Source organism: Micropterus salmoides, unplaced genomic scaffold (assembly GCF_014851395.1).
Source record: "Micropterus salmoides isolate LMB-PRFRI ecotype aquatic unplaced genomic scaffold, ASM1485139v1 Ms_hic_scaffold_7, whole genome shotgun sequence".
In the NCBI taxonomy this organism is placed as follows: Eukaryota; Metazoa; Chordata; class Actinopteri; order Centrarchiformes; family Centrarchidae; genus Micropterus; species Micropterus salmoides.
In genome coordinates this window covers 20267704-20294034 of record NW_024044459.1, presented here as the reverse complement: position 1 = coordinate 20294034, position 26331 = coordinate 20267704, and the positions used below count along the sequence as shown (strand labels likewise).

Here is a 26331-nt window from a genome sequence, read left to right as displayed (position 1 = left end):
TCACTATTGTGCACTTCTACACCGACATAATCTAGTCCATCCTCACCTCCTCCATCACTACCTGGTACGCTGCTGCCATCGCCAGGGACAAGGGCAGGCTGCAACGTATCATTCCGTCTGCAGAGAAGGAGATTGGTTGCCACCTTCTATCCCTCCAGGACCTGCAAGCCTCCAGGACTCTGAGGCGTGCAGGAAAGGTTGTGGCAGACCCCTTCCACCCCAGACACAAACAGTTTCAGACACCCCACTCCAGCAGGAGGCTGCGGTCCATCAGGACCAAATCCTAGCGTCACAAGTACACTTTCTTTCCGACTGCAGTGGGCCTCCTCAACAAGGCCGGGGTCCCCCACTGACTCTCATGTCCCCCCCACCCAAACACACACACACACACCTGACCCCACACGCAGGGATGTACTGGGACTGAAATTCAGCCTGGGACTTTGAGACGGAGAGGCCTTTTATACGTAAGAAATGTTTTTTGCAGTTATTTGAATACGTATTAGTGTTTTTGTTGCATAGTGAATCCGATTATGGTGACGACCTTCAAGAAACTTCAGGATGACACCTGCCTCTTTAGTTTGTATAAGCAAGGCAGCTCTGCACTGAACAAGACCAAGTCAGGCAAGCCTGAGTCAGTCAGAGGGCTAAAATACTTAAATATACTCAAAAACTACAAAACAATCCCATAAAATACAGCAGTGTGTATGTGTGTACATAAAAATCAAATCCCTCATCTTTATCTCTGAATAGGCCTATCCCTGGCTCAGCTTCCCCTGTGCTGGACCCTCTACTTTTACTGATTGTACAGTTACATATGCACGAGAATATATAAATATGACTTACAATAATCCATACATTTTTTCGGCATCACACATTTCTTTTTCCTCTTTCACTCTCTTCTCCACACTGTCTCTGTTGAGCCTATCACACAACCCAGCGCTGACTTCAGCCCCAACAAAACTGTGGTTACGTACTGTAACTCCAGATTATATGAGTATAGGCGCAGCTCTCTAAGGCTATCGCTATTGACGTTTGGGGATTAAACTCACACCAAATGGAAAGTAAACTTCTTTGATCGGCCCTGTTGAGCTAAGCAAAAACAAAGATTGATCCAAGTTTGGGCCGGGGCAGTGGTTAGCGCTGTCGCCTCACAGCCCCAAATAGTCCTTAGGTGTGGATGTGAGTGTGAGTGGTTGTCTGTCTATGTGTGGCCCCGCGATGGACTGGCGACCTGTCCAGGGTGTACCCCACCTTTCGCCCGATGTCAGCTGGGATTGGCTCCAGCCCCCCGTGACCCTGTATGCAGGATAAGCGGTCGTCGATGGATGGATGGATGGTCCAAGTTGCTATAGTAAAACAGAAACTGAAAAATAAAAACTCCTGACCCCTGGTGGTTCTAGCGACCATCTAGCTGAGCTTCCCTACCAGTCAGTTAGAAGTCTCTTGGATGAGGGACAAAAAGTCTTCTAGTATCTTCAACCAAGTCCAGTTGTCCTTGACCTCAACCTTCGTTGGATAACACTTTTGTTTTTGCCCCCATTCATCATGAGCTGAACTCAAAGCTCTAAGACTTTCTCTATGAACACAAAAGGCCTATTTATCTCAAATATTGTTCACAAATCTGTCAAAATCTGTGTTAGTGAGCACTTCTCCTTTGTCGAAATAATCCATCCACCTCACAGGTGTAGCATATCAAGATGCTGATAAGACAGCATGGGTATTGCACAGATGTGCCTTAGGCTGGCCACAATTAAAGGACAATCGAAAATGTGAGGTCAGCAGTAACCACAGAGAACACACATCACACACGATATCACCTGGCCACTAAAGGAGTGGCAATCACATCAAACCCCTTTTCCTTGTGTCTGCAGCTCTGATTACTTATCGGAAGCTAACTTCTGGGCATCTCTCCAGGTCAACATTGCCTGTTTGAAGATACAGCGACAAGGTCACCAAAACCTCTCTAATATGAATTTAAAACATGTCTATAAGCAGATGAAGAAACAGACTCTTTCATGAGTCCAATCAAGATTCCCTATTCACTAGCTGGGGGCCTACACGGGAGGGATTGACATGGGCCAGGAGAGTCTTACTCACTGATTCCTGTTTTTGATAGCCCATGCTATCATTTGTTGGAGGAAATAAGCAGGACTTTGATGTTTGCATGAGGGGAAAATGTATTAAATCAATATCAATTGTACTATGGAATGCACTACCTGGTATCAGCACAGGTTTACATGCAGGCGCCTGCATGTGTGCTAAGCATGCATGTATGGTACACACATGCTTCCTCCCCTCCAAACTTACTTACCCTGCATTGTTGCTGACTGCAGTGAGACTCTTAACGCCGGTTTTCAGTAAACTGTTGATAAGATTCTCTGGTATACCGCATAATCCAAAGCCTGTGTTGGAAAAAAAAAGAGTAGGTAATGCATAATAACAAAAACAAAAATTGAAGCAACCAAAGAAGCACTGTAAAGCTGTGAAAAGGTGAAATATGGTCACTTCAATTCATTCATTTGTACAGAAAAGATGACATCTCCAGCTATTACAAATCACACAAGTCCAATAACATGGTAAATGCTGGATCAAGCCTCAAGTAATTCTAGCCCGGTGTATATAGGTTGTTAGACAACATTTCTTAAATCACACTGAGAAAGATCCCCCACCACACACACATACACACCCCTAGATAGAAGTGTGACACAGTGGAAAATGTTTAACAATGTCACTCCTCACATGACTATAAATAAGAGCTGTGTAACTTGTGTGCCCTCTGTGTGTGAATGCTAATAAACCACCATGCCTGTCAGAGTTCAAGTTCACTTTGCTGTAAATGTTGTCCTTACACGTACATTGCTGAACATCTTTTTCATCAGTTAAAAAAAACTTGCATGCAGTTAAAAACTAAGGTAATTTGCCAGCACTGTCAATGAGGTGTTATGTAACCATCCTACAATCTTGGAGCCTGTGTGTGAAAAATATTATGTCTTACCTCCCACTAGAATGGTAGCTCCATTTGGGATGTCTTTGACTGCCTCTGTAGGGTCCGAGTAGAACTGTGAACTCCTCTGGCTGGACGTAGAAAAGTAACAACCGCAGGTCTGTAGAAAGAAAAACAACAGGTCCCTAAGACTTAACGAAACATGTTCCTTTTTTTTTTTTTTTTTTTTAAAGAGTTCCATAACAACAGAAACTCACTGTAAGCGGTTCTGAATAAATGCACCATCAGCATAACACTTAAAAATGTAAAAAGTTGGTAGTTTAAAAAATGGCCTGATGCCTGAGGACAGCTAATACGTTTGTACAGTTTTAATAGCTGATCCAGTTTATTTAGCAGAGGAAGGGAAAGATAAGCAAAACTGCTGAACAAATTCTACAACAAAAGGAGCAGAGGTTTAGAGCAGCCCACAGCCAAGAGCCTAAACCCAACAGAGTTAACTGAGGAGTAAAATTTGAAATCCTCTCTGTAAATACTGATCAACTAAAATTGTACTTGTGGTGCTCAGACCAATTATATTCAATTATTTCACAAGATATTTAGCTGTGTTTTACCACCAATAATTGGGACTGGAACCATGACTACTTCCCGAACCCAATTATGCTGACTATTGCAATCACATTGTAAATCTGTAATAATGACATTTGATATTATATTGTTGTGATTTCTGTTGGCTATTTAAATAGTGAACTATTAGAGATCAGACAGATGAGAAAACTCCACATCACTTTGCATTTTGATGTCCCTCCTTGTTCACTTTTCTTTGTCTACTTAAAATGAGCATATACGCCTTGTTATGCAATATTGCTTACTTGAAACAATATTCAATATCTGTTCTGTATGACTTGCAAAAAGAAAGGCATCAAACTATGAACAATTAATGAAGCCAGTTGCCAGACAGATACTAAATAAACTTACTGAATGATATATTTCTGTGTGACCCTCTTTTTCTTTATATGGATACATGTATCTAGGATAACGCACGAGTCGTTCAGAGCGCAGCCCTACAAATGAAAAGCCAGTTTACCGTCATCCAGATGGTTTAAAACCAGTCTAAAGGTTCAACTTACTATATTGCAGTAACATCTAGAGGTTACCAAGGCCAATTTTGACCATAAACACATTATGATGTTCAATGGGAAGCTCCTTTTGTTCCTCCATAGATAACACATAACATCTCTGTCTTCACTAATCAAAACTTTGATACATGGTTTGCTTCCATTACTGTTTGTTCATTGATCATATTGTACAATATTTCAGAGGCTGCTGCTCAGATTTTAAAACCATTATGCATTTTGCTACTCCACCAAGAATCCTTCTTAATATTATATTAAGAATTTCCTACATTTGCATCCCTCAATAGTTCTCAACTCAGACACCACATTGCTTTCTGAAATCAAATTACTCATATGCATGATAACCTTGTACAATGTCAAGACTATGGGCACTGCCAAAAATAAACACGATGGAAATATTGCAAAGACTTTCTGTGTAAAAGGTATGCTGGTAGGGTTGGATTATTATGCAAGCACCTCATTTCGCCTACAACACTGGACATATAAACTATCCTGCACGTCAAGCTGCGGGTATGACTATTGTTATGATTTTTAGATCAATGACCCGTGAAATGGCACGAGCTCAAATTATCAAATGCTTTACTGAAAGTTATCATCAGTTTGCAATCTGGTTACGAAGTGTTCTGACGAAATTATTGAGTAGCGTCATCAAGCACCTTGCGGTCAGTCCACGATATCACTGACAACTAAACTGAACAAAAATAATATGTGAAGATTTGGTAAATTACCAAACCATAGCTCACTTCCATCCGAAATAATGTAAGACAAGTGGAATAACGTTACAATATTCATAATATTTTTGCATTTTAATCTTACCCAGCCATTTTCAAACATTTCATTTCAACCTAACGTTACTTATAAATTAACTTATTATTTCTACAATGATCTTAATTACCGTTTAAATACCGACCTTGCTCAAGTGGAGATAAGCGAAGTTTAATTTGGTTCTGCATGGACCTGAGGGATTTTTGAAGAATAAATTCTGCGCTCTGCACAAAGCTTTGAGGGCCGCCATGTTTTGAAGCTAATACCGGGGTATGAGACAAGCCGAGGAGCAGAGTGAAAGCTCCAGCCGGTGAAGGACACATGAGATGATGCAGGCTGCAACGTCGCAATATGTTGCTACTAGCACTGCTAGCTCAGAGACCCAAAAGTCAGCGCGAAGATGACATTGGCTGGTTTCTGAATGGGCTGGACCAGCGGGCTGGCAAACAGGAGGCTTGGCAAGCTCATTTAAATATAACCCTTTCACCACCACTAAATTACGCTACCACGTCAAGATGCTTTGATGTTAACGGTATTTTAGATCTCAAGGGTGAAATAAGTAGCATAATGCAGTATGTAATGACGATGAATAAACGGTACGCTTTGTTTTTTTTAGAGCTGCCCGAGGCCCGTGCACACAAGAAAACAGAAATTAACGGCATATCGAAAGAGCACGTGAGTAATCCCTTGCTCACGTGACCAATACTTTTAGTCATGGCCGACGAATACAGGCGACAAGGTTTCGAGTTGGAGAGAAGGATATTTGAGTTAGACATCAAGTGTTCTAGTCTCAGAGCTGAAAAGCAAGGTATCGATAAGACGTTATTATTTTTGTCGCCTTGTGGCCATTCTCGGCACCTTGTATGCGTGGCTAATATGCTTGATCAGTTTATGAGCCAACCAGCAAGCTAGCTACCGTTATCTAACATAGCTTGGAACCATAACAACAGCTGTTGTCTGATGAAATGTTTCATGTTGACAAATAATACTTGCCCTACCTTTAACTTACATGCGGTATAATGTTAACTTAGTAACGGTATGGGGATGTTTACACACTGACCGATCATTGCTTTTGAATGATCTGGGTTTTGACGGCTAGCGTAAGCTAACGTTAACTGTTAGCTAAAATGCATTATTGTTTACGAACGTCTAAGTGGACGTTAGCTGACCATGAAGCATGATGCCGCCTCTGGTATTAAACGTTAATACTAAATAAACCAGAGTTGAGAGTAAATTGTCGAACTAACGTTGCCATTATTCTGTGTTGAAGTGTATTATTCTGTGTTGTAGTAACGTTACACATTTCTTGCAATGATAGTAACTTAACGTTAAAACTTGCTGTGCTATGTTACCGTTAGACGAATTATTTTGCCTTAACTTTGTGTGTGCCAATCATCAACAGTAGTACTATAAATGTGTAACGTTGTTGATCATTTGTCTTGAGTTTCGGTCTGTTATTGCTAATGTGTTAACACATCGTTCTTCCATAGATGACGACTATTTACAGAATGCGTCTGCCATACTAGACAAGTTGAAAAGCTATTACAGACAAGGAGGGGAGAGTAGCAACCTTTCTAAGGTGCTCCAGGATTACACACAGGTACGTCGTTACATCGAACTCAATTAAATGTCTAGAGCCGCAGTTAATGATTATTTTCATTAGTGATTAGTATCTGACTCTTTTTTCAATTAACCGTTTAGTTGATAAAACACCAGATAAAGTGAAGAATCCCCATGTCAGTTTCGCTGTGCAAAACACAAAGGTATTCAATCATGTTTAATAATTATGTGAAACAGGGGAAAGCATCCCTTAAATTTGAGACTGCTGAACCACCAAATGCTTGGTAGTTTTGCTCGATAATTGACGCAAGCAGTTAATCGGTTACCAACATTTTCGTATTATGACTATAAACCTCAAACCTGCAGAGGCCCTTCAGTTTAGCATTTTACTTGAATATCATATATTCTATACGTTTACCAATAGGGGTAATATTTACTTTGTGGAAGCCATCATTATAGCTTTAAGAATGTAGGAGTGAAAATGAATGCTCAAGCTGCAAAACAAGTTACTTGACTTGGTACCAAGTCTTAAGGGATGCTTAGGCTGAGGAAAATTAAGACCAAGGGTGTGCTAGAGTCAGTGGTTGGTTGTTGATCGTTAATGACTTTAGTTAAGGGGGGCTTGGTAATGTGAAGTGGTCTAAACTCTGACTAAAGTTAGTAAGGACTTTGTACTCAATGTTAGTTATGGGTATATATTTGTTTTTCATTATCTAGGTGATTCTAGACATCACTTTTTATGAAGAGAATAAACTGGTGGACCAGGAGTTCCCTGAGGACTGTTCACCATTTAAAATCCAGCAGCTGCTGCAGGACTTGACCGAGCCAGAAGTTTTGGCAGGGAGGCTAGCACCAGCACAAGAAGTATGTATATGTGAATCTCAAAACAGTTTTGAGTGTCAGTGTGATTGTTTCTCATTGCACTCACTTATGTGACCAACCGTGCTTGGCATGAAATCAATGAGGAAGAACATCATTAACTGTGCAATGTATAGTTCAATATCTGAGGGGAAAACAAATATGTAAGAACTTGATTATCAAGTATTCCCAATAAGAGGACTATTCCATTTTAATTTTGTCTTTTGGTTTATGGCTCTAAAACAAACTTCTAAACATTTACTTTCATGGCATTGTGTGCAGTGTTTCCCACATATAGACTTGGGCAAGCCGCCCAGGTATACTAACAGCCGCCAAATTATATTTGGCATCCCATTTTAGCATTTTGCAGAGAAATACAGAGAGATGTTATCTGATATTACTTTACAAGATGCAAACACGGTGGATATTTTACAAGCACAGACCAGGTAAAGCAACAGTGACACAAGTGCAGATGTCATTTGGCACCATGTTTGTTTCGAAAGGCTACGTCATCAACAAGCCTCCTCCACATGCAGCGCAATTGCTGCTGTAAAAACGAATTTGCGGGTGGAAAAATCAAGTTATGTGTCTGTTTTTTTTTTTGTAGAATTAAATGTGTGAAATAGATAACCTACTAGAAATAGAAATATACCCTGCTGCTCCTGCCCCACCACAGTCATTCTGTGGGAAACACTGGTGTGACAGCACTATCATGTATTTTGGTCTGTGGTAGGTGCAGTCTGTGCTGGGCCTAGAGCTGTTAGAATGCCTCTATTGGAGACGTGGAGCTCTGCTGTACATGTACTGCCACACCCTTCATCAACGAAAACAGTGGATCAAGAAAAACAAGGACACATTCCTTAAGGTACCACACTGTGGAAAGATCTGAATAGTAGTTCAGTAAACTGTAGATTCAGTAAATTGTATTTGTGAACAGAGATGTAGGCTTGATGATTCTGCCAAACAACATTTTTTTAATCCAGTGTATTCAGGAAGGGGTGCGCTACCTGATGCGGATGCTGCAGGTGAGAAACTCTGTGAAGCTCAACGATGGGGTAGTGCTCCATGATACTGCTACAGCAAGTTTCCTATCTGAAGGTAAATACATCATTAGTTATCTCTGAATAACAAAAACTCTTGTGCTGCTTCAGTCCAGTTGGACCATTTGATCATACTCACTACCTGCTTATCTTTTTGGCCAGGCATTTTCTCAGACACACACCTGTTGACAATGATGTACATCGGAGAAATGTGTTTCTGGGCAGTCAAGTATGAGGACTGCAGCGCTGACACAATGGATCGCAAAGAAGATCGCCTCCAGTTTCGGGACATTGGCACACAGATCCTCAACAAATATGTGCTTGCCTGTGAGGGCCCTCTGCAGGGCCAGGGCTGGAACACGGAGAATGCCAAGGAAATCCTTAGTATTTTACAGTGAACACGAGCTGCCCCTGTGTTGAAGTTGCCCTCAGGCACAGATCTAAGTTCAGCATTCAAGTGTCTGTCAACCCCAAATAAAAATGGAAGCCATCAGGTGGGCTGTAATGTTGTGGAATGTTAAGGGGAGGCATGGGGAGAAGGTAAATGTGAAGAAAGGAGTCTTTGGATCAATGTCTATAGGCAACCTCATCCCATGCCAAACGGCCCTGGCCAAAGCTGGTGAATGAGAGGTTAGAAAGTATAAGACAGATGGTGTAAAACCGGCAGGGGCTGCAGAGAGGAGGCTGTTGAATAATTTTTTTGCCCTGTCCTGCTGAAAATGCAGTTATCATCCTGATTCCAGCCTCTTGACAGGGCTCTTATTTTTGCTCTGAGAATGTGTTATAATAACATTAATATGAATATAAAAAGGTTATTAATAAAATTGACCTTTTTTTCTTCATTTTTTAAGATTGTTACAAGTTTGAAGATAATCCAGCTGGAAATAAGACATTGCACAGTAACATTTTATTTATTTTGTTGCCATTTTGTTATGCTTTTAATATATTATAATTGCATATACATTATATATGTATGTATGTGTGTATACAATATACACACTAAAGGCAAAGAAATGTGTTCAAAAACTGTTTGACAATGATGTATTCATGACCATTTGAAGTATGTTCAGATTTGTTCATACCAGCTTTGTAATGCGCCACTTGTATTCCCATTCATTGCAAGTAAAATTTTTCTGCCACTTGAATAATCTTGATAGTATAACTATTAATAGAGAATCTGTGTTGTTTAGACGAAAATCATTTTCTTTTTTTATGTCCTCGTTGACAATAAACACGCGCATTGTTTTACAGTTTTTTCTGAATGCTTAAACACAGTCATTCTTGAAGTGCTATTTCTGAAACCGTTAACACTAGTAGCCAAATCAAGTGTGCCAACCTGTGTGCATGTTCTCTGCTTTACACTCGGTTTGTAATTTTATAACACTTTTTGCAAAGCTTTAAACACAACTCACTATTTTACAGTCAATTGGCATTTCACACTTTTGAGTTTTATTTCACATACCAATCAGAGCTTGAGCACTACACCTAAATAGGCCACAGTTAAACATTTGGTTTGGCCAACAATGGAGGCTTTAAAGGGGTGAGAGTTACAGGAGGAAGAGGAGGACATGGACAAGGGAGGTGAAGGAGTACGAGGAGGAGGAGGGAGTCAGGAACGTAACAGATGAAATCAGAACTACTGTGGTTGACCATGTTGTGAACCATGGGAAGAGTTTGAGAGAGGCTGGGCAACGGGTTCCACCAAATCTGAGCCGCTATACTATTGCAGGTGTCATCTGGTTTTTTGATATGAGAATCCGTAAGTAACTAAGTGCTGTAATAACGAGGATCTGTCACTGCTGTAAATCCAATCAAATTCTTTTAATAACCTCTCCCACTCTTCTGGTGTTAGAGTTTGATTGTTCACACCAGAGCCAGAGATTCACATTGTAAATATGGTCATTGCAAATAATCATACTGAGAACTACAGGACAACAAACTGTCAGACAATGTTCCAAAACATCAACAGAGTGAGTCTCTGCATTGGGTGAAGCCGCTGTACGGCGTCCCTTTCAAATTAAAATCAATTCATGTAAAACAAGTGAGGAACACATGTTTATGTGAATTTTACTGCACTACATGCATGACAAAACTGTATTGCAAACTGCTCTGCCCTAAAGAAAACACAAAAGCCACAAGTGTTTTTCATTTAAACTATCAATGGATAGTTGCTGCTTCATGTGCTTTTTTTTTTTTAAAGAGTTTAGCAAGAATTGTATGATTTTGTTAGAGATTTATAATGTTTTTTTTGTGTGGTGTAGGGTAGGTTGGTGTAAGGTCGGCTGCACATGATCGTGGAACTTCATTACCCACAATGCGGCACTCTCGCCAGCAACAAGGAAGTGTGACAAGAGTTAGGGAAACGTCAACTTTGCTATTATCTCCATATTACTCTTTGTTAGTAGCTATTCATATGTGACCACTCAAATCTGAAGCGATGGCAGGAAAGATCCAGCAGCTCACCGAGTCAGTAGTGATCCGCAGTCTCAGGCGGTTCAGAGACAGATATTTTCCAAATAGTGGTAAAGTTGTCAGAGATGACTTGACGCTTGGTGTGGACACGGGAGGACAACCGCAACCGAGCTTTTTGGATACCTTACCGGTGAGACAAATACGAATCATTAATGGGAATGTTTTTCATTTAGGCCTATTCAACTGTGTAATTTCGGTAAAAGTCATTTAATTAGACTAATTAATGTCAGGACAATGTCAGATTGATGTCACATTTCATAAAGTGAAAAAAGCAAGTTAAATATTGCCAATAGTAATGTGAGTGAAGTGGTGGAAATAAGTACTTTACATGACCAACTTACTTCCTACTTCTACTCCACTACTTGTCAGAGGGAAATATAGTAGGCCTATTTTTCCCACTGTATTTGCATACACATCTTACACTCGTGCACTACATGGTTGGATTTGCAAAGTTTGTTTTCGATCACTTTCACTTTTGCGTGTTTGTATTAATAATAGATTTGCTAGTGTTAGTAGTTGTGTAGTTGAGTATCTTCTGTTTTTTGTTGATGATGTTTTATTGTTTATCTATTGCAGAGATAATTCTTTCAGACTAGGCAGTAAATTAGAACTGAAACTGGTGGGCACAGAATCAATAAAACACAACATCCAGCTTGGGGGGGGACCTAGAAGAATATGGTGTATCGCTTGTTAATGCACTTATGTATAGAAATACAAGCCATCATCATCATCATAGGGCTACCCTCCTTTAGGTGGACATGCAGTTCCTGATCATGACCTTTCTGTCTCCTGTGGATATCTGCTGCCTGGGAGCCACCAGTCGGTACTGGAGGGCCATGGTTAGAGATCCATTACTGTGGAGATACTTCCTGCTCAGGGACATGCCATACTGGCCTTCCATTGATCATGTGACCATGCCCCAACTGGAGTTGTTAGATGCACCATTAATCAATGAAGATGAGAGCTTGGACGATAGAGAAGAGGGGGAAGACAAGGGGATGGAATCCAAAATTGACTACATGTCAGAGTGGGTATCTTTTTCTTTTGTCCTTTATCCAGGTCAGTTGGTAACAGTTTGTTAGAAACATTTTTGACCGCCACTTTTCACTCAACAGATACCTGAAAGGCTGCCCATCCTGCAGACAGCAATGGCTTCCTTCGCGGCCGGCTTATGAGGTTGTGACCTCGTTTTTTCAGTCTCTGGTCCCTTCATCTGAACCACGTTACGCCATGTTTGGCCCTGGCATGGAGCAGCTGGATGACTCTTTAGTCACAAGGCTCATGCATGCCCCAGATGTGCTTCCTGTGTCGGGTATTCCACACAGACAGATAATTGGTGAGATAACATTGATGCTGAGTGGTGATAAGCTTCTCCTGGTCCTTTCTCATCATAATAACACGGTGACAACCACTTAATCAGTCCAGCCGAAAGGGGCTTTCACTGGAGAGTTGATTGCTGTATACCCAAACTATATTGCTGATGTAATATAAACTTTGCTTTTGTGACCATAACAGTGATATTTTGGAATTGACCTATTTCCTGTGAGAAAACTGGCTAATTAATGTCTTTTTGTTCAAATAAAGTCAGAAAAAAACAACAACATATGTATCCAAATTAACATGTATTTGTGAACCAGCTTTGAGCCTTGCCTCAGACAGCTTAGGGAAGAAGTCTTGAAGGTACAAGGCAGCCGACTCCTAGGGTTCTGACAAATTGTTTCTTAACGCCCAGTTTGATGTGCAGTAATGGCATAAGCACCTTCCAGGGGTCCACCAGTGGCTCCCACTTGAGATTGGTCCTCTGTTCACTCTGTAGTAGTACGCCTTGGTGTCCCTGCTGTCCCAAAGGCAAAGATAGCAGGGAAACTTGGTAAAACTGTCTTGGAGACCCATCAGGAATGCCACCATTTTGAATTGTCCTACGACCTCTCTGCCGTACTCATCATACTGCAAGGCATCCAGCAAGGTCTTGATGCTGTTGTAATACTCTTTGAGGTGCACCAAGGGAATAGACGGGTACTTGTTACCATTATGGAGCAGCACAGCTTTGAGACAGGTGACAGATTGTCAGAGCTCTAGATAAGGAGTCCGCAACCTTCAAGTACCCCTAAGCTGTCTGAGGTGTATAAATATATGTAAAATTACATGTTAATATGGATTCATATGTTGTTGTTTTTCTCTCTTTATGTGAACAAAAAGACACAAATTCACCCGTTTTCTCATTAGAAATAGGTGCATTTCATCACTACCCTTGTCACAAAAGCAAAGTTTATGAGGAATAATAGCCATTTTCTGTACTTTTGAGGCAGAAGTAATTAGAAAATAACACCACCCAGGAACAAAAATTGTCTTACATTGTCTTATCTAACTTGTTGTAGGTTTATTTGTACACCACTAGGTGACAGCATTGGCCCACAATTGTTATCTCACTGGTTACTGTCAGCTAAGATACCCCAAGAATGTAACCAAACCAATGATGACCTTTTTTTCTTCCAGGTATTGGCTCAGGGATCAGTTACATGTTCAACAACCAACACAAATTTAATATCCTAACTCTGTACTCTGACAATAGGTAAGAACTTTGCACTCTGCGCTTTGATGAAGAGCTCCAAATTATAAGTCAATTAATCGATTAGTCAGTCCAAATAATCGATTATTGGTTTCAATCATTTTTCAAGCAAAAATGTCAAACATTTGCTGGCTCCAGCTTCTTAAATGTGATGACTTGCTTGTATTTGAGTCTTTGGGTTTTGAACAGTTGGTTGGACAAAACTATTTGAAGACATTAGTTTGGGCTCAGTTTGGGATTGTGATGAGTATTTTTCACAATTGTTTGACACGTCGTAGCCAGATTAATTAGCAGTGAAAATAATCGTTATTTGCAGCCCTACTTTACAAAGTTACCATAAGAGTTGCAAGTGTTTCTTTTTTTCCGTATGGGTGTGAAAACAGTCATTAAACCTTGTGTGTTTGTGTGCAGGAGTGAGAGGGAAAGAGCCAAAGTGAAGCAGCAGAACACCAGTAATAAACTTTTTACCTTTGAAGGAACAGATGACTCAGGCTACCCAATCTACAGCCCTGCTCCTCAGGTGCAGCAAGTGTGCCAGGTGGTGGATGGTTTCATCTATGTAGCCAATGCAGAGCCTGGGGGAGGTGAGATAAGAGGACACCTTCTGCTTATCTGCTCCCACCACTGCAAGTCACACACATTGGTTGTTGTCATATAAATGATCAGCACAGAGCATATGATAAGCCATGTCTTCAATAGGTGAGGGGGAGTCCGAAGGGGCTCAGATCCGGGCTGTGCTGAGCGCTCCCGGGGTTTCAAAATCCAGACCCCTGCTGGTCCTCTCCTGTGTCTCCAGAGAAGAACTGGGAGCAGTCAGGACAACAAGCCTGCCAACTATAACCAGCAGAAACAGAGCCAGGTTAACTCCCAGTGTTCACATGGCAAAGAGACTTGGCCTACCGCAACTGGTTAACCCCTGGATGGTAATTGTCTGATATTTAATCATCTGAAAGGCTTCCACTGCATTTCTATCCATACAGTGTCCATTTGAGGAGATGGATAACTTGAATTAGTGTTTCTCTCTCTTATTCAGGTGCAGGATACAGTAACAGAATCCCTGTCAGGTCTTCTGGATGGCATTTCCTGGTTGCTGAGATGTTCTGGAGTCAAACTCTAGGGTAGCTAGTTATCTAACTTTGGTTGCTAACAGATGGATTCAAACCACAGACGACACTGCTGCCTCATACAGACACGGGACACACTACGGCATTTCCTGAGTAATGCATACCACATGTGAATGTCTCAGAATTGGAGCACTGCCTGTGGAATTTAATGAATTGGATGAGCAACAGAATTGATGGGTTTCTTACAATCATCTGGGAGAACTGAGAGAGACCCCGTTCTTATTTACAGAAGTAGCCATATAAAGGAGTTATAGCAGGACAGAAGGTTATACAAAGATCTGCGAGTTTCACAGTAACCCTACAAACTGGTTTTGTTGAACACTATATAGAGCAGCGCGGCAATAAATAGCTTTTTTCATTTCACAGATTTATACTTGGTAAGATAAGGTGAGCTGCTTTCAAATCAGGCGGCCTGACCTTTGGTTTAAAATGCCTTCTGATCAGTGATTTACATTCATATAATGCAAAGATATGATTTTTAGAGCTAAAATATAATACAAGCAATTGAATATATTTACGTTAAGTATTTTATGTTTATACAATTAAGAAATGTTTCCTTTTGATAAGTGATGAATACTTACTATACTCCTGTATGTGCTGCACAATTGCTTTCTTCTACAATTGCAGATTTTTCTTGAGGTGAATGAGTCACTTTTCCACTCTCTTACAACAATAACTCACTGTTAAATGTCTGTTAAATAACCAGTAAATTATATACATTGACAAAACTATTCTATGTATAGAAGTCATGTTTTCTGTTCTGCTCTTTTTTCGATCTTTGATGCACGTATTCACAAGTTTAAAACCTGTGGAAGGTATTTCCCTTATACTCAGTTAAGTAATCTCCCCCAGTCTTGCCCTGTGGTTCCTTTCCTCTGAGGTCAGCTCTGGCATGAAAAGTTGAATCCACATCTGTATTTCAGCAAGCATGGAGAAGATCCTGTTTTGGCCATCAGGGAGCGCTAGTAGTACCTGTGTGATTCAGTGCTTGGTTACTGAAAGCTCTGTCTTTCTAACTGCCTTTGATTTTTTGATTTGATTTTATAGGAAAATCTTGGCAAACTAGGAAAATATAAAATTTTTGATCAGTGCATTTACTATAGTAAAAGTAGTGCCCATTGTGCAGTCTGCACATGTAATTTGCATAGTGTGTTCCTCCCTGAAGTACAACCATGCAAGCCAGGTACATTTTAAATGACTGACCAGCAAATGAATGGCTTCCATGACCATGAAGATATGAAATGTGAGAAATAATCACAGCAGGACTATGCAGATCCATGCCATGAAGTTTGTTTTTTTTAAGCATCCTGCTGTGGATAACTAACTAAATGAAGGTACAAAGCCACATGCAATTAGTAGTTTATTTCTGTTTACCATTTTTATAATTGCTTCTGTATTAATGTATATTGTCTGCTATGTAGCAGAAGGGAGTTACAAAACTCAGTTTCACTATATAACCTGTTATATTGTGACAAATAAATGTACCTACCTTCCTACCTACCTATATTCAGTGTCCCTGGCGGCAGCGTTCGTCATGCCCTAATGGCAGCATGTAAGGATGACAAGATAATGTGCTTCACGGATGCTCTTTTGTTCTAGTCCCCTAGGTAACCACAACTCTTTGGTAAAAGTATGTTCCCGCCAGTAGCCCCTCCATCAAACCTTAGTTTTAACAATCATTTTCATAGACATACAGATTTAGAATAAGACCATGATTGGTGCAATTTAGGTGCATTAAGCTGAGCTGAATACTGGTGAAGCAGAGATTGGTTCTTTTTTTCCCCCTGGTGAAATTTGAAGGGAAATGATAGAGGAGTCGTCTGCTGCGTGTGTGTATATGTGTGTTTCTGAGAGAGAGAGAGAGAGAGACAGACAGAATCTGACTTTCTATCTCAGCACATCTCTGTAAACAGGATGTCTATCTCTGGTTCTCACAGTTACTTACCTTACATTGTATGTTTGTGTGCGTGTGTATGTGCACATGCATGCACAGATACTAACACAGACTGTCCAACGATGAAAGTAGACCATGTTCAAAAACAGTATATAAACCTATTTGGAATCTATTTTTAGGGCAGGTATGTAGGAAGTAACATTGCTTAATCCTTTGTTATTAGTCTGTGATCCTGGTGGAGCCAGTGGATGTATAGACCTACAGCTGAACAAGGACTGGCAGTGTCAGTGTGGATGAATATGTAAGATGGTTACATTCTGAATGAATGAGGAAGCAAATGAGCCGCAGTCTGCCTTTATGTGAATTCAGGCTAAAGAAAATAAACTGTTAATGAAGTTACTGTGGATTTGCGGCCAGGACGTGTTGGATCCATGGCTGAAACTTGCTTGGGTAGGATATTTTAAAGGTCTGTTTATTTAGACTGCAGACTGCACCATTAGCACACGCCCCTGCTTAATAGCGGCTGGGGTTTGGTGGGGGATGTTCCCGGGCCATAATTTGGAAGGGTGAATGAGTACCAGACCTCCAGCTGCCTCTTGTCTTCCACAATTAAAAGTGGCCTCTGTGATATTATGTCACAAGGAAGAAACCCCTATTTACTGACCCAAGATGCCCAAGACAGTCTACAGACCTAAGCAGTCTGCAACATTGTGAGCATTACTGAAGCATACCATGCATGTTGGCTATGTGTAGAGAACAGAATTCTGTGTATTGAAAATACTATCTATAAAAAGGGAAATGTCTGGGACATATAGAAAGGCTCTTCTTCTGTGCTTTGCAATTGCTCAGACTGAAAATTGTTACCTTATTATGAAATGGTAAAGTGGAAAAACAAGGGAACCCTCTCCACCAAATTCCCTTATCATTATCAATTGTGTATGTTACACCCTGGAAAGTACGAAAGCTCTTCCAATTTAAAACATTTTTAACAATAACACATTTGGCCCAATGAGACAGGTCAATAATATGTTATACTGCAACATTCAAGTTTCCTGAGTATATCATAACATGACAATATATTGGATATAGACTGAAAATATTCTTTGTGCAGCAAAATGTTTACACGTGTTCCATTATTCCACAAATTTAAACCTGTATTACTAGAAATAAACAAAAACATGTGTAAAACATTGACATTTGTCTCCTCTCTTTACTAATAGGTTATACTCCCTGCTCTCTATTATCATGAGCAATGACTTCAGAAATGAACACAGGAAAAACACTAACAGTTAATTACACAAATAAACTTAGCAAAAGTCAACCACACACATTAGCAATATCTCACCGTGTATGTGTGTCTCGTGAGCCAGGCCACATGCCCTTTTGGCAATGAGGAAATGAGTTAGCTTAGCTAGCTGCTTGGCTATATGCCATTTAACAGTCTAAAAGCCAAAATGAAGTTTTTATAATGCAACACTTAGTATGTTTGCAGTTCAGCAAAAATATTACATATTTAAAAAACATAAATACACATATCATACCTGGAAAGGGGATATATTAATAAGGACTCTTGGACAAGATGCCTCATTTCAATCAACTTCACTGAGAATGAGGTATCCGCAGCCAAAAGCTCCCCCTCCTGGTGTCTGTGGGCATGATAAATTGTCTGTTCTCCATGGATTAATTCTTTAGGTTAGTAAACAAAGGCTTTAAAGAGGTGGTATTTTGCTTTGTGGCTTTTTCCCTCTCCTTTATTGAGTTATATACCTTTTTTGAGCATGTAATAGGTTTGCAAAGTTAAAAAGCACAAAGTCCAGCCCAAAGGGAGTTCCCATCTCCCACAGAAAACACTGCTCTGAACTGCTTGAAAACAGCTCGTTTGTAGGGAAGCGGCTGGACTATAGGCAAATGTGACTCATATAACGCTCGCCCAGCGGCTAGTCCGACACTCCCTCAAAAACACCAATGGAAAAACACTGAGCTGCAGCACACACCTCTCCTCTCCCTTCCAAACACTAGCTACCCTCCAGGCAGTCAATGGGCATAAAGTTGTTATTATGATGTAGAGACAGAGCTCAGTTAAAACTTTATGGATGAAAAATACATTTGTTACAGATTAATAACTCACCACTTTGAAACTCTGTTCGGCAACATGTACAGCTGAAACAAAGTTGTGTATGGGCTTCTCATTGACCTGCCCTTCTCTGCTTCTGATTGGCTAGTAGTCCATAACAAGGAACTGTGCATGTGCAACTCCCAACAAAGATCATTTAGAGATAAGATGTATCACTTCACAGCTAAAACGAAGTATTCAACACAGGGTGAAAAGAGGAGCTGCAGCAATGAGCAGTATGAAAAAAAAAGGTGTTTTTTAAAAGGGCATTATGGAGTTTCCAGCGGCCACTAGCGGTGCAGTTTTAAGATTGCTACCAGGTTTGTGGTTGTACGCGTGCTCGCTTGAACTCATGAGCGAGCATAATCCGAAACACAACCACTTTGCTCTGTTACTTCAACGTTCCTGTTTTAGAGGCAGATCAACACCGGTCTTTTCTGTCTTTATGACTTTTTTCATGGCCTATTCAGCTTATGTCAAAAATTAACTTCATAATTAAATCAGTCTATCACTAGTATTCAAAATATCAGAATCACCTCTGTGATTTAACCTTGGTGTAATGCCTACTGGTAGAGAGATGTGTGTGTGTGTGTGTGTGTGTGTGTGTGTGTTCATTCAGTTCAGTTTATAGCGTTCTTTATACCGCCTGAGGCAATAGAAGAAAATGAATCATCAGTATTGCACAGCCAGCCTGTTTACTTACGTAATATGAAGAATGTTTTGGAAGAGGTATTTTCTATGTATTCCTGGAGGTTTTCCCTGCTCAATAAAGCTTAAGTTGTCTTGTTGTTGGACACATGTAGTATCTTATTTTTTGCCAACTAATTAATTTAATCATTGCAAAATAAGTAACTCAAATATGCAGATATTCAGACATTAAATCAAAACATGCTTTCTTTTGAGTACATATTCTTGAAAATGCTGTTTCTGTGCACCGACATAAAAATAGTTTGGGTGGACACACCTCAGAAACACCTCTTAAACATAAATCTATAATTCTGCATTGACTACTTCCGTTGCCTTATAATAAGTTGTATCGTTGTATAGGCATGTATCAGCTCTTTCCAAGGCTGTCGTTTGTGGCAGTGTAGGATTGTGTATTGAATTGCACTCATGTCAGTTCATTTATCCATATCAAGCTGTATTGATCAAGCACCATTAATGTTTTGTTAGTGCAAAGGTATTACACAAAGAGTATACCCAACAACATGAATAAACATACAGATACAGACTACAAAGTAACTGCTATTATCTAATGAAGATTTGTGTCAATAATTGTTTGACTGAGTTGAAAAAGATGTGGCTGTAAACGCTGCTCACAGGGTAAAATACAGTAATCACAGCAATCTATTCTCTTTTTACATCACCCCACCCCCCCATTTTCCGATGTCCCTCTTCTTCACCTTTGTCCCATCCCACTCTTTTCACTCTATCCTCCTTTCATTAGAGTTAAGTCCCTGATTTGTATTCTTCGATAAAAGCCAAGATTAAAGTAGGCATTGAAAAAAAAACATCATTTGCATGATGCATTCAGTGATTAGGCTAACCGTCCCTCTTAATTGTGTTGTTTTGCACATGGTGGGGCTCTCATGCTGACACATTCACTTCAATTTCCTTACCACATCACTGCGTCTTTCTCACCTACCTCCTGCTGTCATATACATGGCAGGTTAGGGACCAGGGGCACAGTCATCCGTCCTTATATATTTGCTGCTGTTGTTGTTATTTCTGTGTGTTGAGTGTGTTTGTGTGTTCCCCCTGTAGCCTTCTAATCCAATAGTCAGCAGGGTGTTGATATAGTAGTGAATGGCCACGCTTGAGATGTGAAACCACACTAAATGCGTTACAGGTGACTTGAAGGGGATGACACAAAGGGCACTCTTTCATTATTGCAGAAAACCAATTATGGGAATATGGCTGAAGAAACTACGCCCAATTAGGCGGCTCAGAAACTGAAAACCAACAATCTTGTGGAGCAACCAATGAAATTTTTATTTTGTAGTTAATTCCCTCAATTCTGATGAAAATATAATGTTCTCAGGAAATACAAAAAAAGAAGTCTGGTGATGTGTTTTTCTTATTGTCAACAAATCCTATTAAAAAAATCCCAAAGAAAACAACATCAACAATGACTTGATCCTACTAACAAATATTGCCTGCAACTTCAAGCCTGATGCAGATTGTTCCTCTGCACGATAGACCTCCATTGTTGTCAAAAACACATAAATGGGCCATGTCGTTAGACTGGGTGACATGTGCCTTCATTACATTTAACTTAGGCACTGTAGTTTCTTCTCTGAATTGGTCCTGCATACACCATCCCCCTGCTGTAAATACTCACGGCACACTGAATTAACCACTAAAATAATCCCCAACCAATACACTGTTTACTTCAGTTTGACTAATGTTTGCTAAAAGCCACAGTGCCCAGCCTTTTCGGGAAATGATTTAGCCTTTTTGAAAACACAAAACTACATACAGATTTATATCCTCAGTAGAAACCCATGGGCTTGGGGCTGAGACCCACAGACATGCTGGGGAAGTTGGAAAGTACTTAAGAGACAGACTAATGCATTGTTGGCTCTGTTCTTTTCGTAGTCAAAAAATATAGAATATCGCCAGCCTTCTCCTTTACAGCAGGACAGGGCAGAGTTAACCACAAAAGCACTTGCTCTGGGGTCACCTAAAATGAAACCACTGCACATGTGCATTTTAATGGTTAGTGGGCACAAGCTGAATCAGTTCATGCTTAAAAGCCCCAATGACTGGGAATACCTCCTATTATGACAGATAACAGCTACTCTCCCTCTAGTTCCAGGCCTCCAGTGCAGGCACAGTGGCATCAGTCTGTGGGCCAGATGCATTGTTCTGTTGTCACATTCAATACAAAAGTCCACATGATCACTCAGAGCACACAATCACAGGAATGAGTATTCCATAACAAAGGAACTAATTCAATGGACGCCCCCTACTCTCCTCCAATCAGAGTTCTCTGTTCCATAACTGACCACTACATGGACATGTTAAGGGGTCATTTATTGTTTGCCAGGGTTTTTTGCCTTTTTGGTAATTAATGTCCCAAGTGAAATGCCAGCAAAGTAACCCTAATGTTGCTTGAATTGACCTGGAACCATGGAATAAGGGGAAGAAAGCCATTCTGCATTTTGAAAGATTGCATGCAAAAGAACATTTTCCTCCATGCAACAAGTTGTAATTTTCAATATTTGTGTTAGATGAGAGCAGTCTTGGTGTCTCATTGAATGTTTTATGGGCACTCCAACCGGAGGACTTGGAAAAGCCAAGTCATAACTTGTGGACGTTGTAAACGAGCGGGGGACAGGGATATAAAAATACAAGGATGGCTCTGCTCAATACAGACAGGCCAATTCCATTTCTTTCCCTCGGCATCACAAATTATGTCAACAGTGCCAGAGAGAAAAAAGGCGAGTACTGGATCAAGAAAATACAGGCCCCCCAGGCCCTGTCTGTGTCTCTGTTAGTGTGTCTGTCTGTCTGTCTGTCTGTCTGTCTGTCTGTCGCTGTTTCTAGTCACAGCTGGCCATGTTGAATACTACAGGTTCCACTTCTGTTTTCTTTGTGTTTGTTATTTTAAAGGACATGGGTTAATTCACTTTTACAGGCTGACATATGGTCTAATCTCATAATGTCTATGTGTACATCACAGTATTGAATGTAAAGGGAGGTAATAGCAGGATGCATTTCATGGATTTTTACTTCTGTTACTGCAGGTTTAATACTGCAATAATAATTATAATAATAGTTATTTGTGGATGGATGTTTGCGTTGGGATGATCATCGATTGGAAGTCAGATCCTGAAAGAAAAGCAAACTCAAGGTCCAAGCAGACAAATACATACATGCAGTTTGTGCGCAGAAAAAAAAGAAGAAGCTGCAAGCCAGCAGCAACAGCTGGGTGTGTTTTTCTCTCACGTGTCGGGACGGGCTGTCTGTACTAACTGATGTGCTCTCTAGGTCGGGGTTTTATATCCATTGACAGCTGAAATTCTGGGCGAGCCTCTCATGGCGTCACTTCTCCAATGGCCCCTCCACGTGAGCCCACACAGACTATAGTTTTCAGACAGACACAGTCATTTATAACATTTTGAAGTTCTCAATATTGGAGGCGGGGGAGGGTTGCAGTCCCTCCAGATGACCAGAGTAAAACACAGTGGATATATTGTTACCTTTTTAAAAATTCACTGATACCTAAATAAAATCTTAAAATCTTAACCATTTTTGTTCATATCATCAAGTGCATATGCCTATAGCTTTGTTATTCAAGTAGTACACCGTAAAACACTACAGACCCATTTAGTTATGTCAGCTTAATTCTTTTTAACCCAAATAGCTCTGACAAGTTTTGGATGATAAAATGTATAAATATAGGTATATATTGCTTTGAAGCTCAATTCTGAGGCTGTTCTGTAAATAGTTTTCTAATAAATATAGCAAATTCTGATTAACCCATACCAATTTCAGCCTTAAATAACTTCCAGTTAGTCCCGCCAATTCCAGGTTAAGCCCCACCCACTACGAGTACAGATACAGAAAATTTTATTTGTTGAACAGATACAGATACAAATAGTAGTGTACCTGCTCATCCCTACTAATTATACACTGCAGATAAGTCATAAATTGAAATTCCAACCAAAATATAGACACTTGTGGTTAACAAAACTAGTGCTGCCAGTGGAAAGAGTTCCTAACAACGGCCTTAACACCCTTTCAGAAAGTTAATATGTGCCGCAATTGCCATCTAGTGTTGTAATACTTAAGAACATACTTGATCTCAAGACCAGTCTTAAGACAACTTTTTGATGGTCTTGGTCTCGTCTCGGACTCGACTGCATTTGTACTTGGTCTTGTCTTGGCCTCAGACATTGAGGATTTTATTTCAAGACCATAACTTTGGGAATATCAATAAATTGCTTTTGCATTGTCCAATTTATTTGTTAACATCCTGACTTAGATTGGATGAAAATTGTATTGCTTCAAATGCAACCAATAACTCTAATTAAAAATGTGTTGTTCCTGCTTACGTTGATTTTAGCTCTTAGCGTTTGTATGTGGGTGTTTTAATGGGAATGTAGATCTTTCAGATCAATTTGAGAAGTACACATTTTATTGTGTGTCCTGTAATGTGGGGAAATGGTCTTCCCTCGGTCTTGGTCTCGGCTTGGTTTTAGCCCTCTCGGCCTCAATAAACTCTGGTCTTGGTCTGACTTGGTTTGGGCGGTCTTGACTACAACACTATTGCCAACTATTTTGAACTTTGACTGCGGTGTGCACAGGAGCTCACTAAGTGATGCGTTGCTCGAGGCACCAACACACTGTTAAACTAACTTGGAAATGACTTACGTCAGTGTAATATAGATAGTTGTTTTAACTCACGGTATCAAGTTCAAACAATAAATGATCATTACTTAAACAAATTGTATAAGGTAACATCATCGGTTCAGTTCAGTTCAGTTCATTTATTATTATCCCAAGTGGGAAACTTGACTTGCAGTCAGGGCACATGATAAAACATAAAAAAATAAGAATAAACACCACAAATAGACAAAAGATGCACACACAATAGGCCGACATTAAAAACATAAAACAATCTCTAAATATGTTGTTACCTGAGACGATTTAACAGGGTTATTGCACTTGAATCGTGACACTCTAAATCTACAACCTGAGGGAAGAGTTACAAACTCAGAATGAAGTCTAATATAGACCTGGACTTACAGAGAACCTGCTGGTCAAAGATAGCAGTCAGGGGAGTCTGAGACACCTATAACCTTACCAGCCACCTTCACAATGTTGTTTAGGTGGTTTTTGTCCCTAATGTTCAGGTTTCCATACCATGCATAGAAAAAGTAAGAACAGATTCAATAAAAGACTTATAAAACAAACACATAGCCTAATTGTCTTATCAACATCGAAAACATTTAACTTCCTGAAGAAATACAAACGTTGTTGACCCTTTTCACAAATTGCATCAGAATTAGTATAAAATTTCAGATCACTATCAATGATTGTTCCTGAAACTTGATACTAATTTTGATGCAATTTGTAAGAAGGGTTAGCAACGTTTGTATCATGAATTGAAACAAAGCTTTTCTTAAAGTTGTGTTTACTCACATTTCTGAACCACCTTGATAATTTTTACAGTGTGGTGTGCCTCTGTGGGAGTAGAGTGTGCGACGGTGCCAATCCAGCGGAATACTGCAGTCTTTGGGAAAAGAGTGAGTGCGTTTCTCAAGTAACACCCATCCAAGCCTCTCACTGTCAAATATATTAACAGTTAAGCACAGCAGATCAGCTGGTAAAGTTTTGTGCAACAAGCACCAGACTGTTGCAAAATAATCACAGAAACGTCCATGCCTACGTGCACATAAAACCCTGTTAATTATTCTACGACGTTTGTAAATCAGTGTACGCGTGTTGTAGACAGACACTCTGAAAACAGTCAACACACTTCTATGAACTTCTCTCGCCATTGACCATCTGATCACGCCTGTCCATAACACCGGGTAACCAGGGCAACAGCTGCGCGCTTCATCCTCTTTTTAACGTCTGACCGAAATAGCTACCGCCTCGAGCTCCACATTTTTAATTACAATAGCCTACAGGTAGATGTGCGGATGGTGATGAACATGATTGGATTCAATTTCACGGCGGTGTTCCCAGAAACAAACACTGTTACAGTTATTTTAAAATCCTTATTTATCTGTCTAGCCTATCATTACCGTGGGAACTGTGATGACCGTGGGAACTTCGGCATGTCCAAAAATGTGTATTAAATTTAAAGAGCCGTCATGTGTACTTGGCAGTGTATCTGACCTGCTGTATTCATATTTGATACTCTGTACGTGCTGGACAGTAATTCCAGTGAAGAAAACTCTGTTATTGTCACAGACTAACACACACAGCTATAATATAACGGCCCAGACTCACTGGACTGGGCGCACTTGACTGCGATCACGAAAATAGAGCCCTTGGTGTCCTCTTGTGCAGGCAGAGCAGCAACTATCAAGAAAGCAGAGACAGGTGTCTGTCTCATCTGTCTGTCACTTCAAAATCTTCTTGTCACAGGACGGATATCAATCTGAAACATGACGATGATTATTAACAACAAGTTGAAGAAAACACCACAAAACGTGTTAATCTTGCATGTTAAACATTTTTAAGTTTTTTTTTTCTGTTCAGTTTTGACCGAGGCCGCAGCTGAGCTTGTTTCAGGCTTTAAAATCCTCGATCATACGGATCATCTTGTTTATCCTGTTATTATATTATTTCCACGCAAAGCTGAATATGAGCATTAATACTCACGTCAAGTCAACGTCATCGGTCCACGCGTGCATATTCAGTGCAGCCCCTCCTACAGAAAATGCGTTTCCGCGCGCCGCTCTCAGTGACTGTGCTTTACACTTAACTAAACATAGCCTAATTGTACTTTGAAACATACTTAAACCAATTGTACGCAGATTACGTGTGTCCAACGTTTTAGGGGAATAGCCTGCTGTAGCCTGTAGAAGTAGTAGGCCTAGATGTAGCCAAATATTATCCTGAATTCACAAGCTGCCCCCGTTAAGAGAAGGGGGAAAGTAGGCAAATTATTGAAAATGTATTTGGTCACAAACTGTGAAAATGTGTATAGCCTATTTTAAATACATTGTAGTAGGCTATTTTTTTAAAAACCCAAAGGGTTTATTATAAGGATTTACTCCTAGGGGCGTGTCCATCCAGAGACACCTAATGATGTTTTTCTGCCTTGCTGTCCTCAAAAAATAAAATATAAAGTCCCTGCCTACGTGTTCAGAACACTAAACATGTCAGTATGCAGACTC

General features: G+C 40.2%; 3 protein-coding genes across 4 annotated transcripts in view; 2 read left to right on the top strand and 1 right to left on the bottom strand.

The window, feature by feature from the left end:
• Positions 1-5203, bottom strand: part of oxct1a (3-oxoacid CoA transferase 1a) — a 50785-nt gene extending 45582 nt beyond the window's left edge. The window contains exons 1-3 of one of the 2 annotated variants that reach the window (XM_038703903.1): positions 4988-5203; positions 2996-3104; positions 2312-2402 (exon numbers count right to left, since the gene is read on the bottom strand). In XM_038703903.1, coding sequence (XP_038559831.1) covers positions 2312-2402; positions 2996-3104; positions 4988-5092 — 305 coding nt within the window. In that variant the 5' untranslated portion in view covers positions 5093-5203. The remainder of the gene's footprint in view (positions 1-2311; positions 2403-2995; positions 3105-4987) is intronic. The other variant, XM_038703902.1, reaches the window with a different exon arrangement.
• A 311-nt stretch (positions 5204-5514) lies between these two features.
• Positions 5515-9553, top strand: cunh5orf51 (chromosome unknown C5orf51 homolog). Its single transcript, XM_038703905.1, has 6 exons — positions 5515-5650; positions 6333-6442; positions 7120-7266; positions 7994-8125; positions 8244-8358; positions 8463-9553. Exons 1-6 carry the CDS (start codon positions 5557-5559, stop codon positions 8696-8698), a joined length of 834 nt encoding a protein of 277 aa, XP_038559833.1. The 5' UTR covers positions 5515-5556; the 3' UTR covers positions 8699-9553.
• A 1070-nt stretch (positions 9554-10623) lies between these two features.
• Positions 10624-15196, top strand: fbxo4 (F-box protein 4). Its single transcript, XM_038703901.1, has 7 exons — positions 10624-10902; positions 11525-11799; positions 11888-12108; positions 13269-13344; positions 13753-13925; positions 14041-14264; positions 14375-15196. The coding sequence occupies exons 1-7, from the start codon at positions 10738-10740 to the stop codon at positions 14456-14458; spliced, it is 1218 nt and encodes a 405-aa protein (XP_038559829.1). The 5' UTR covers positions 10624-10737; the 3' UTR covers positions 14459-15196.
• The last annotated feature ends 11135 nt before the right edge of the window (positions 15197-26331 follow it).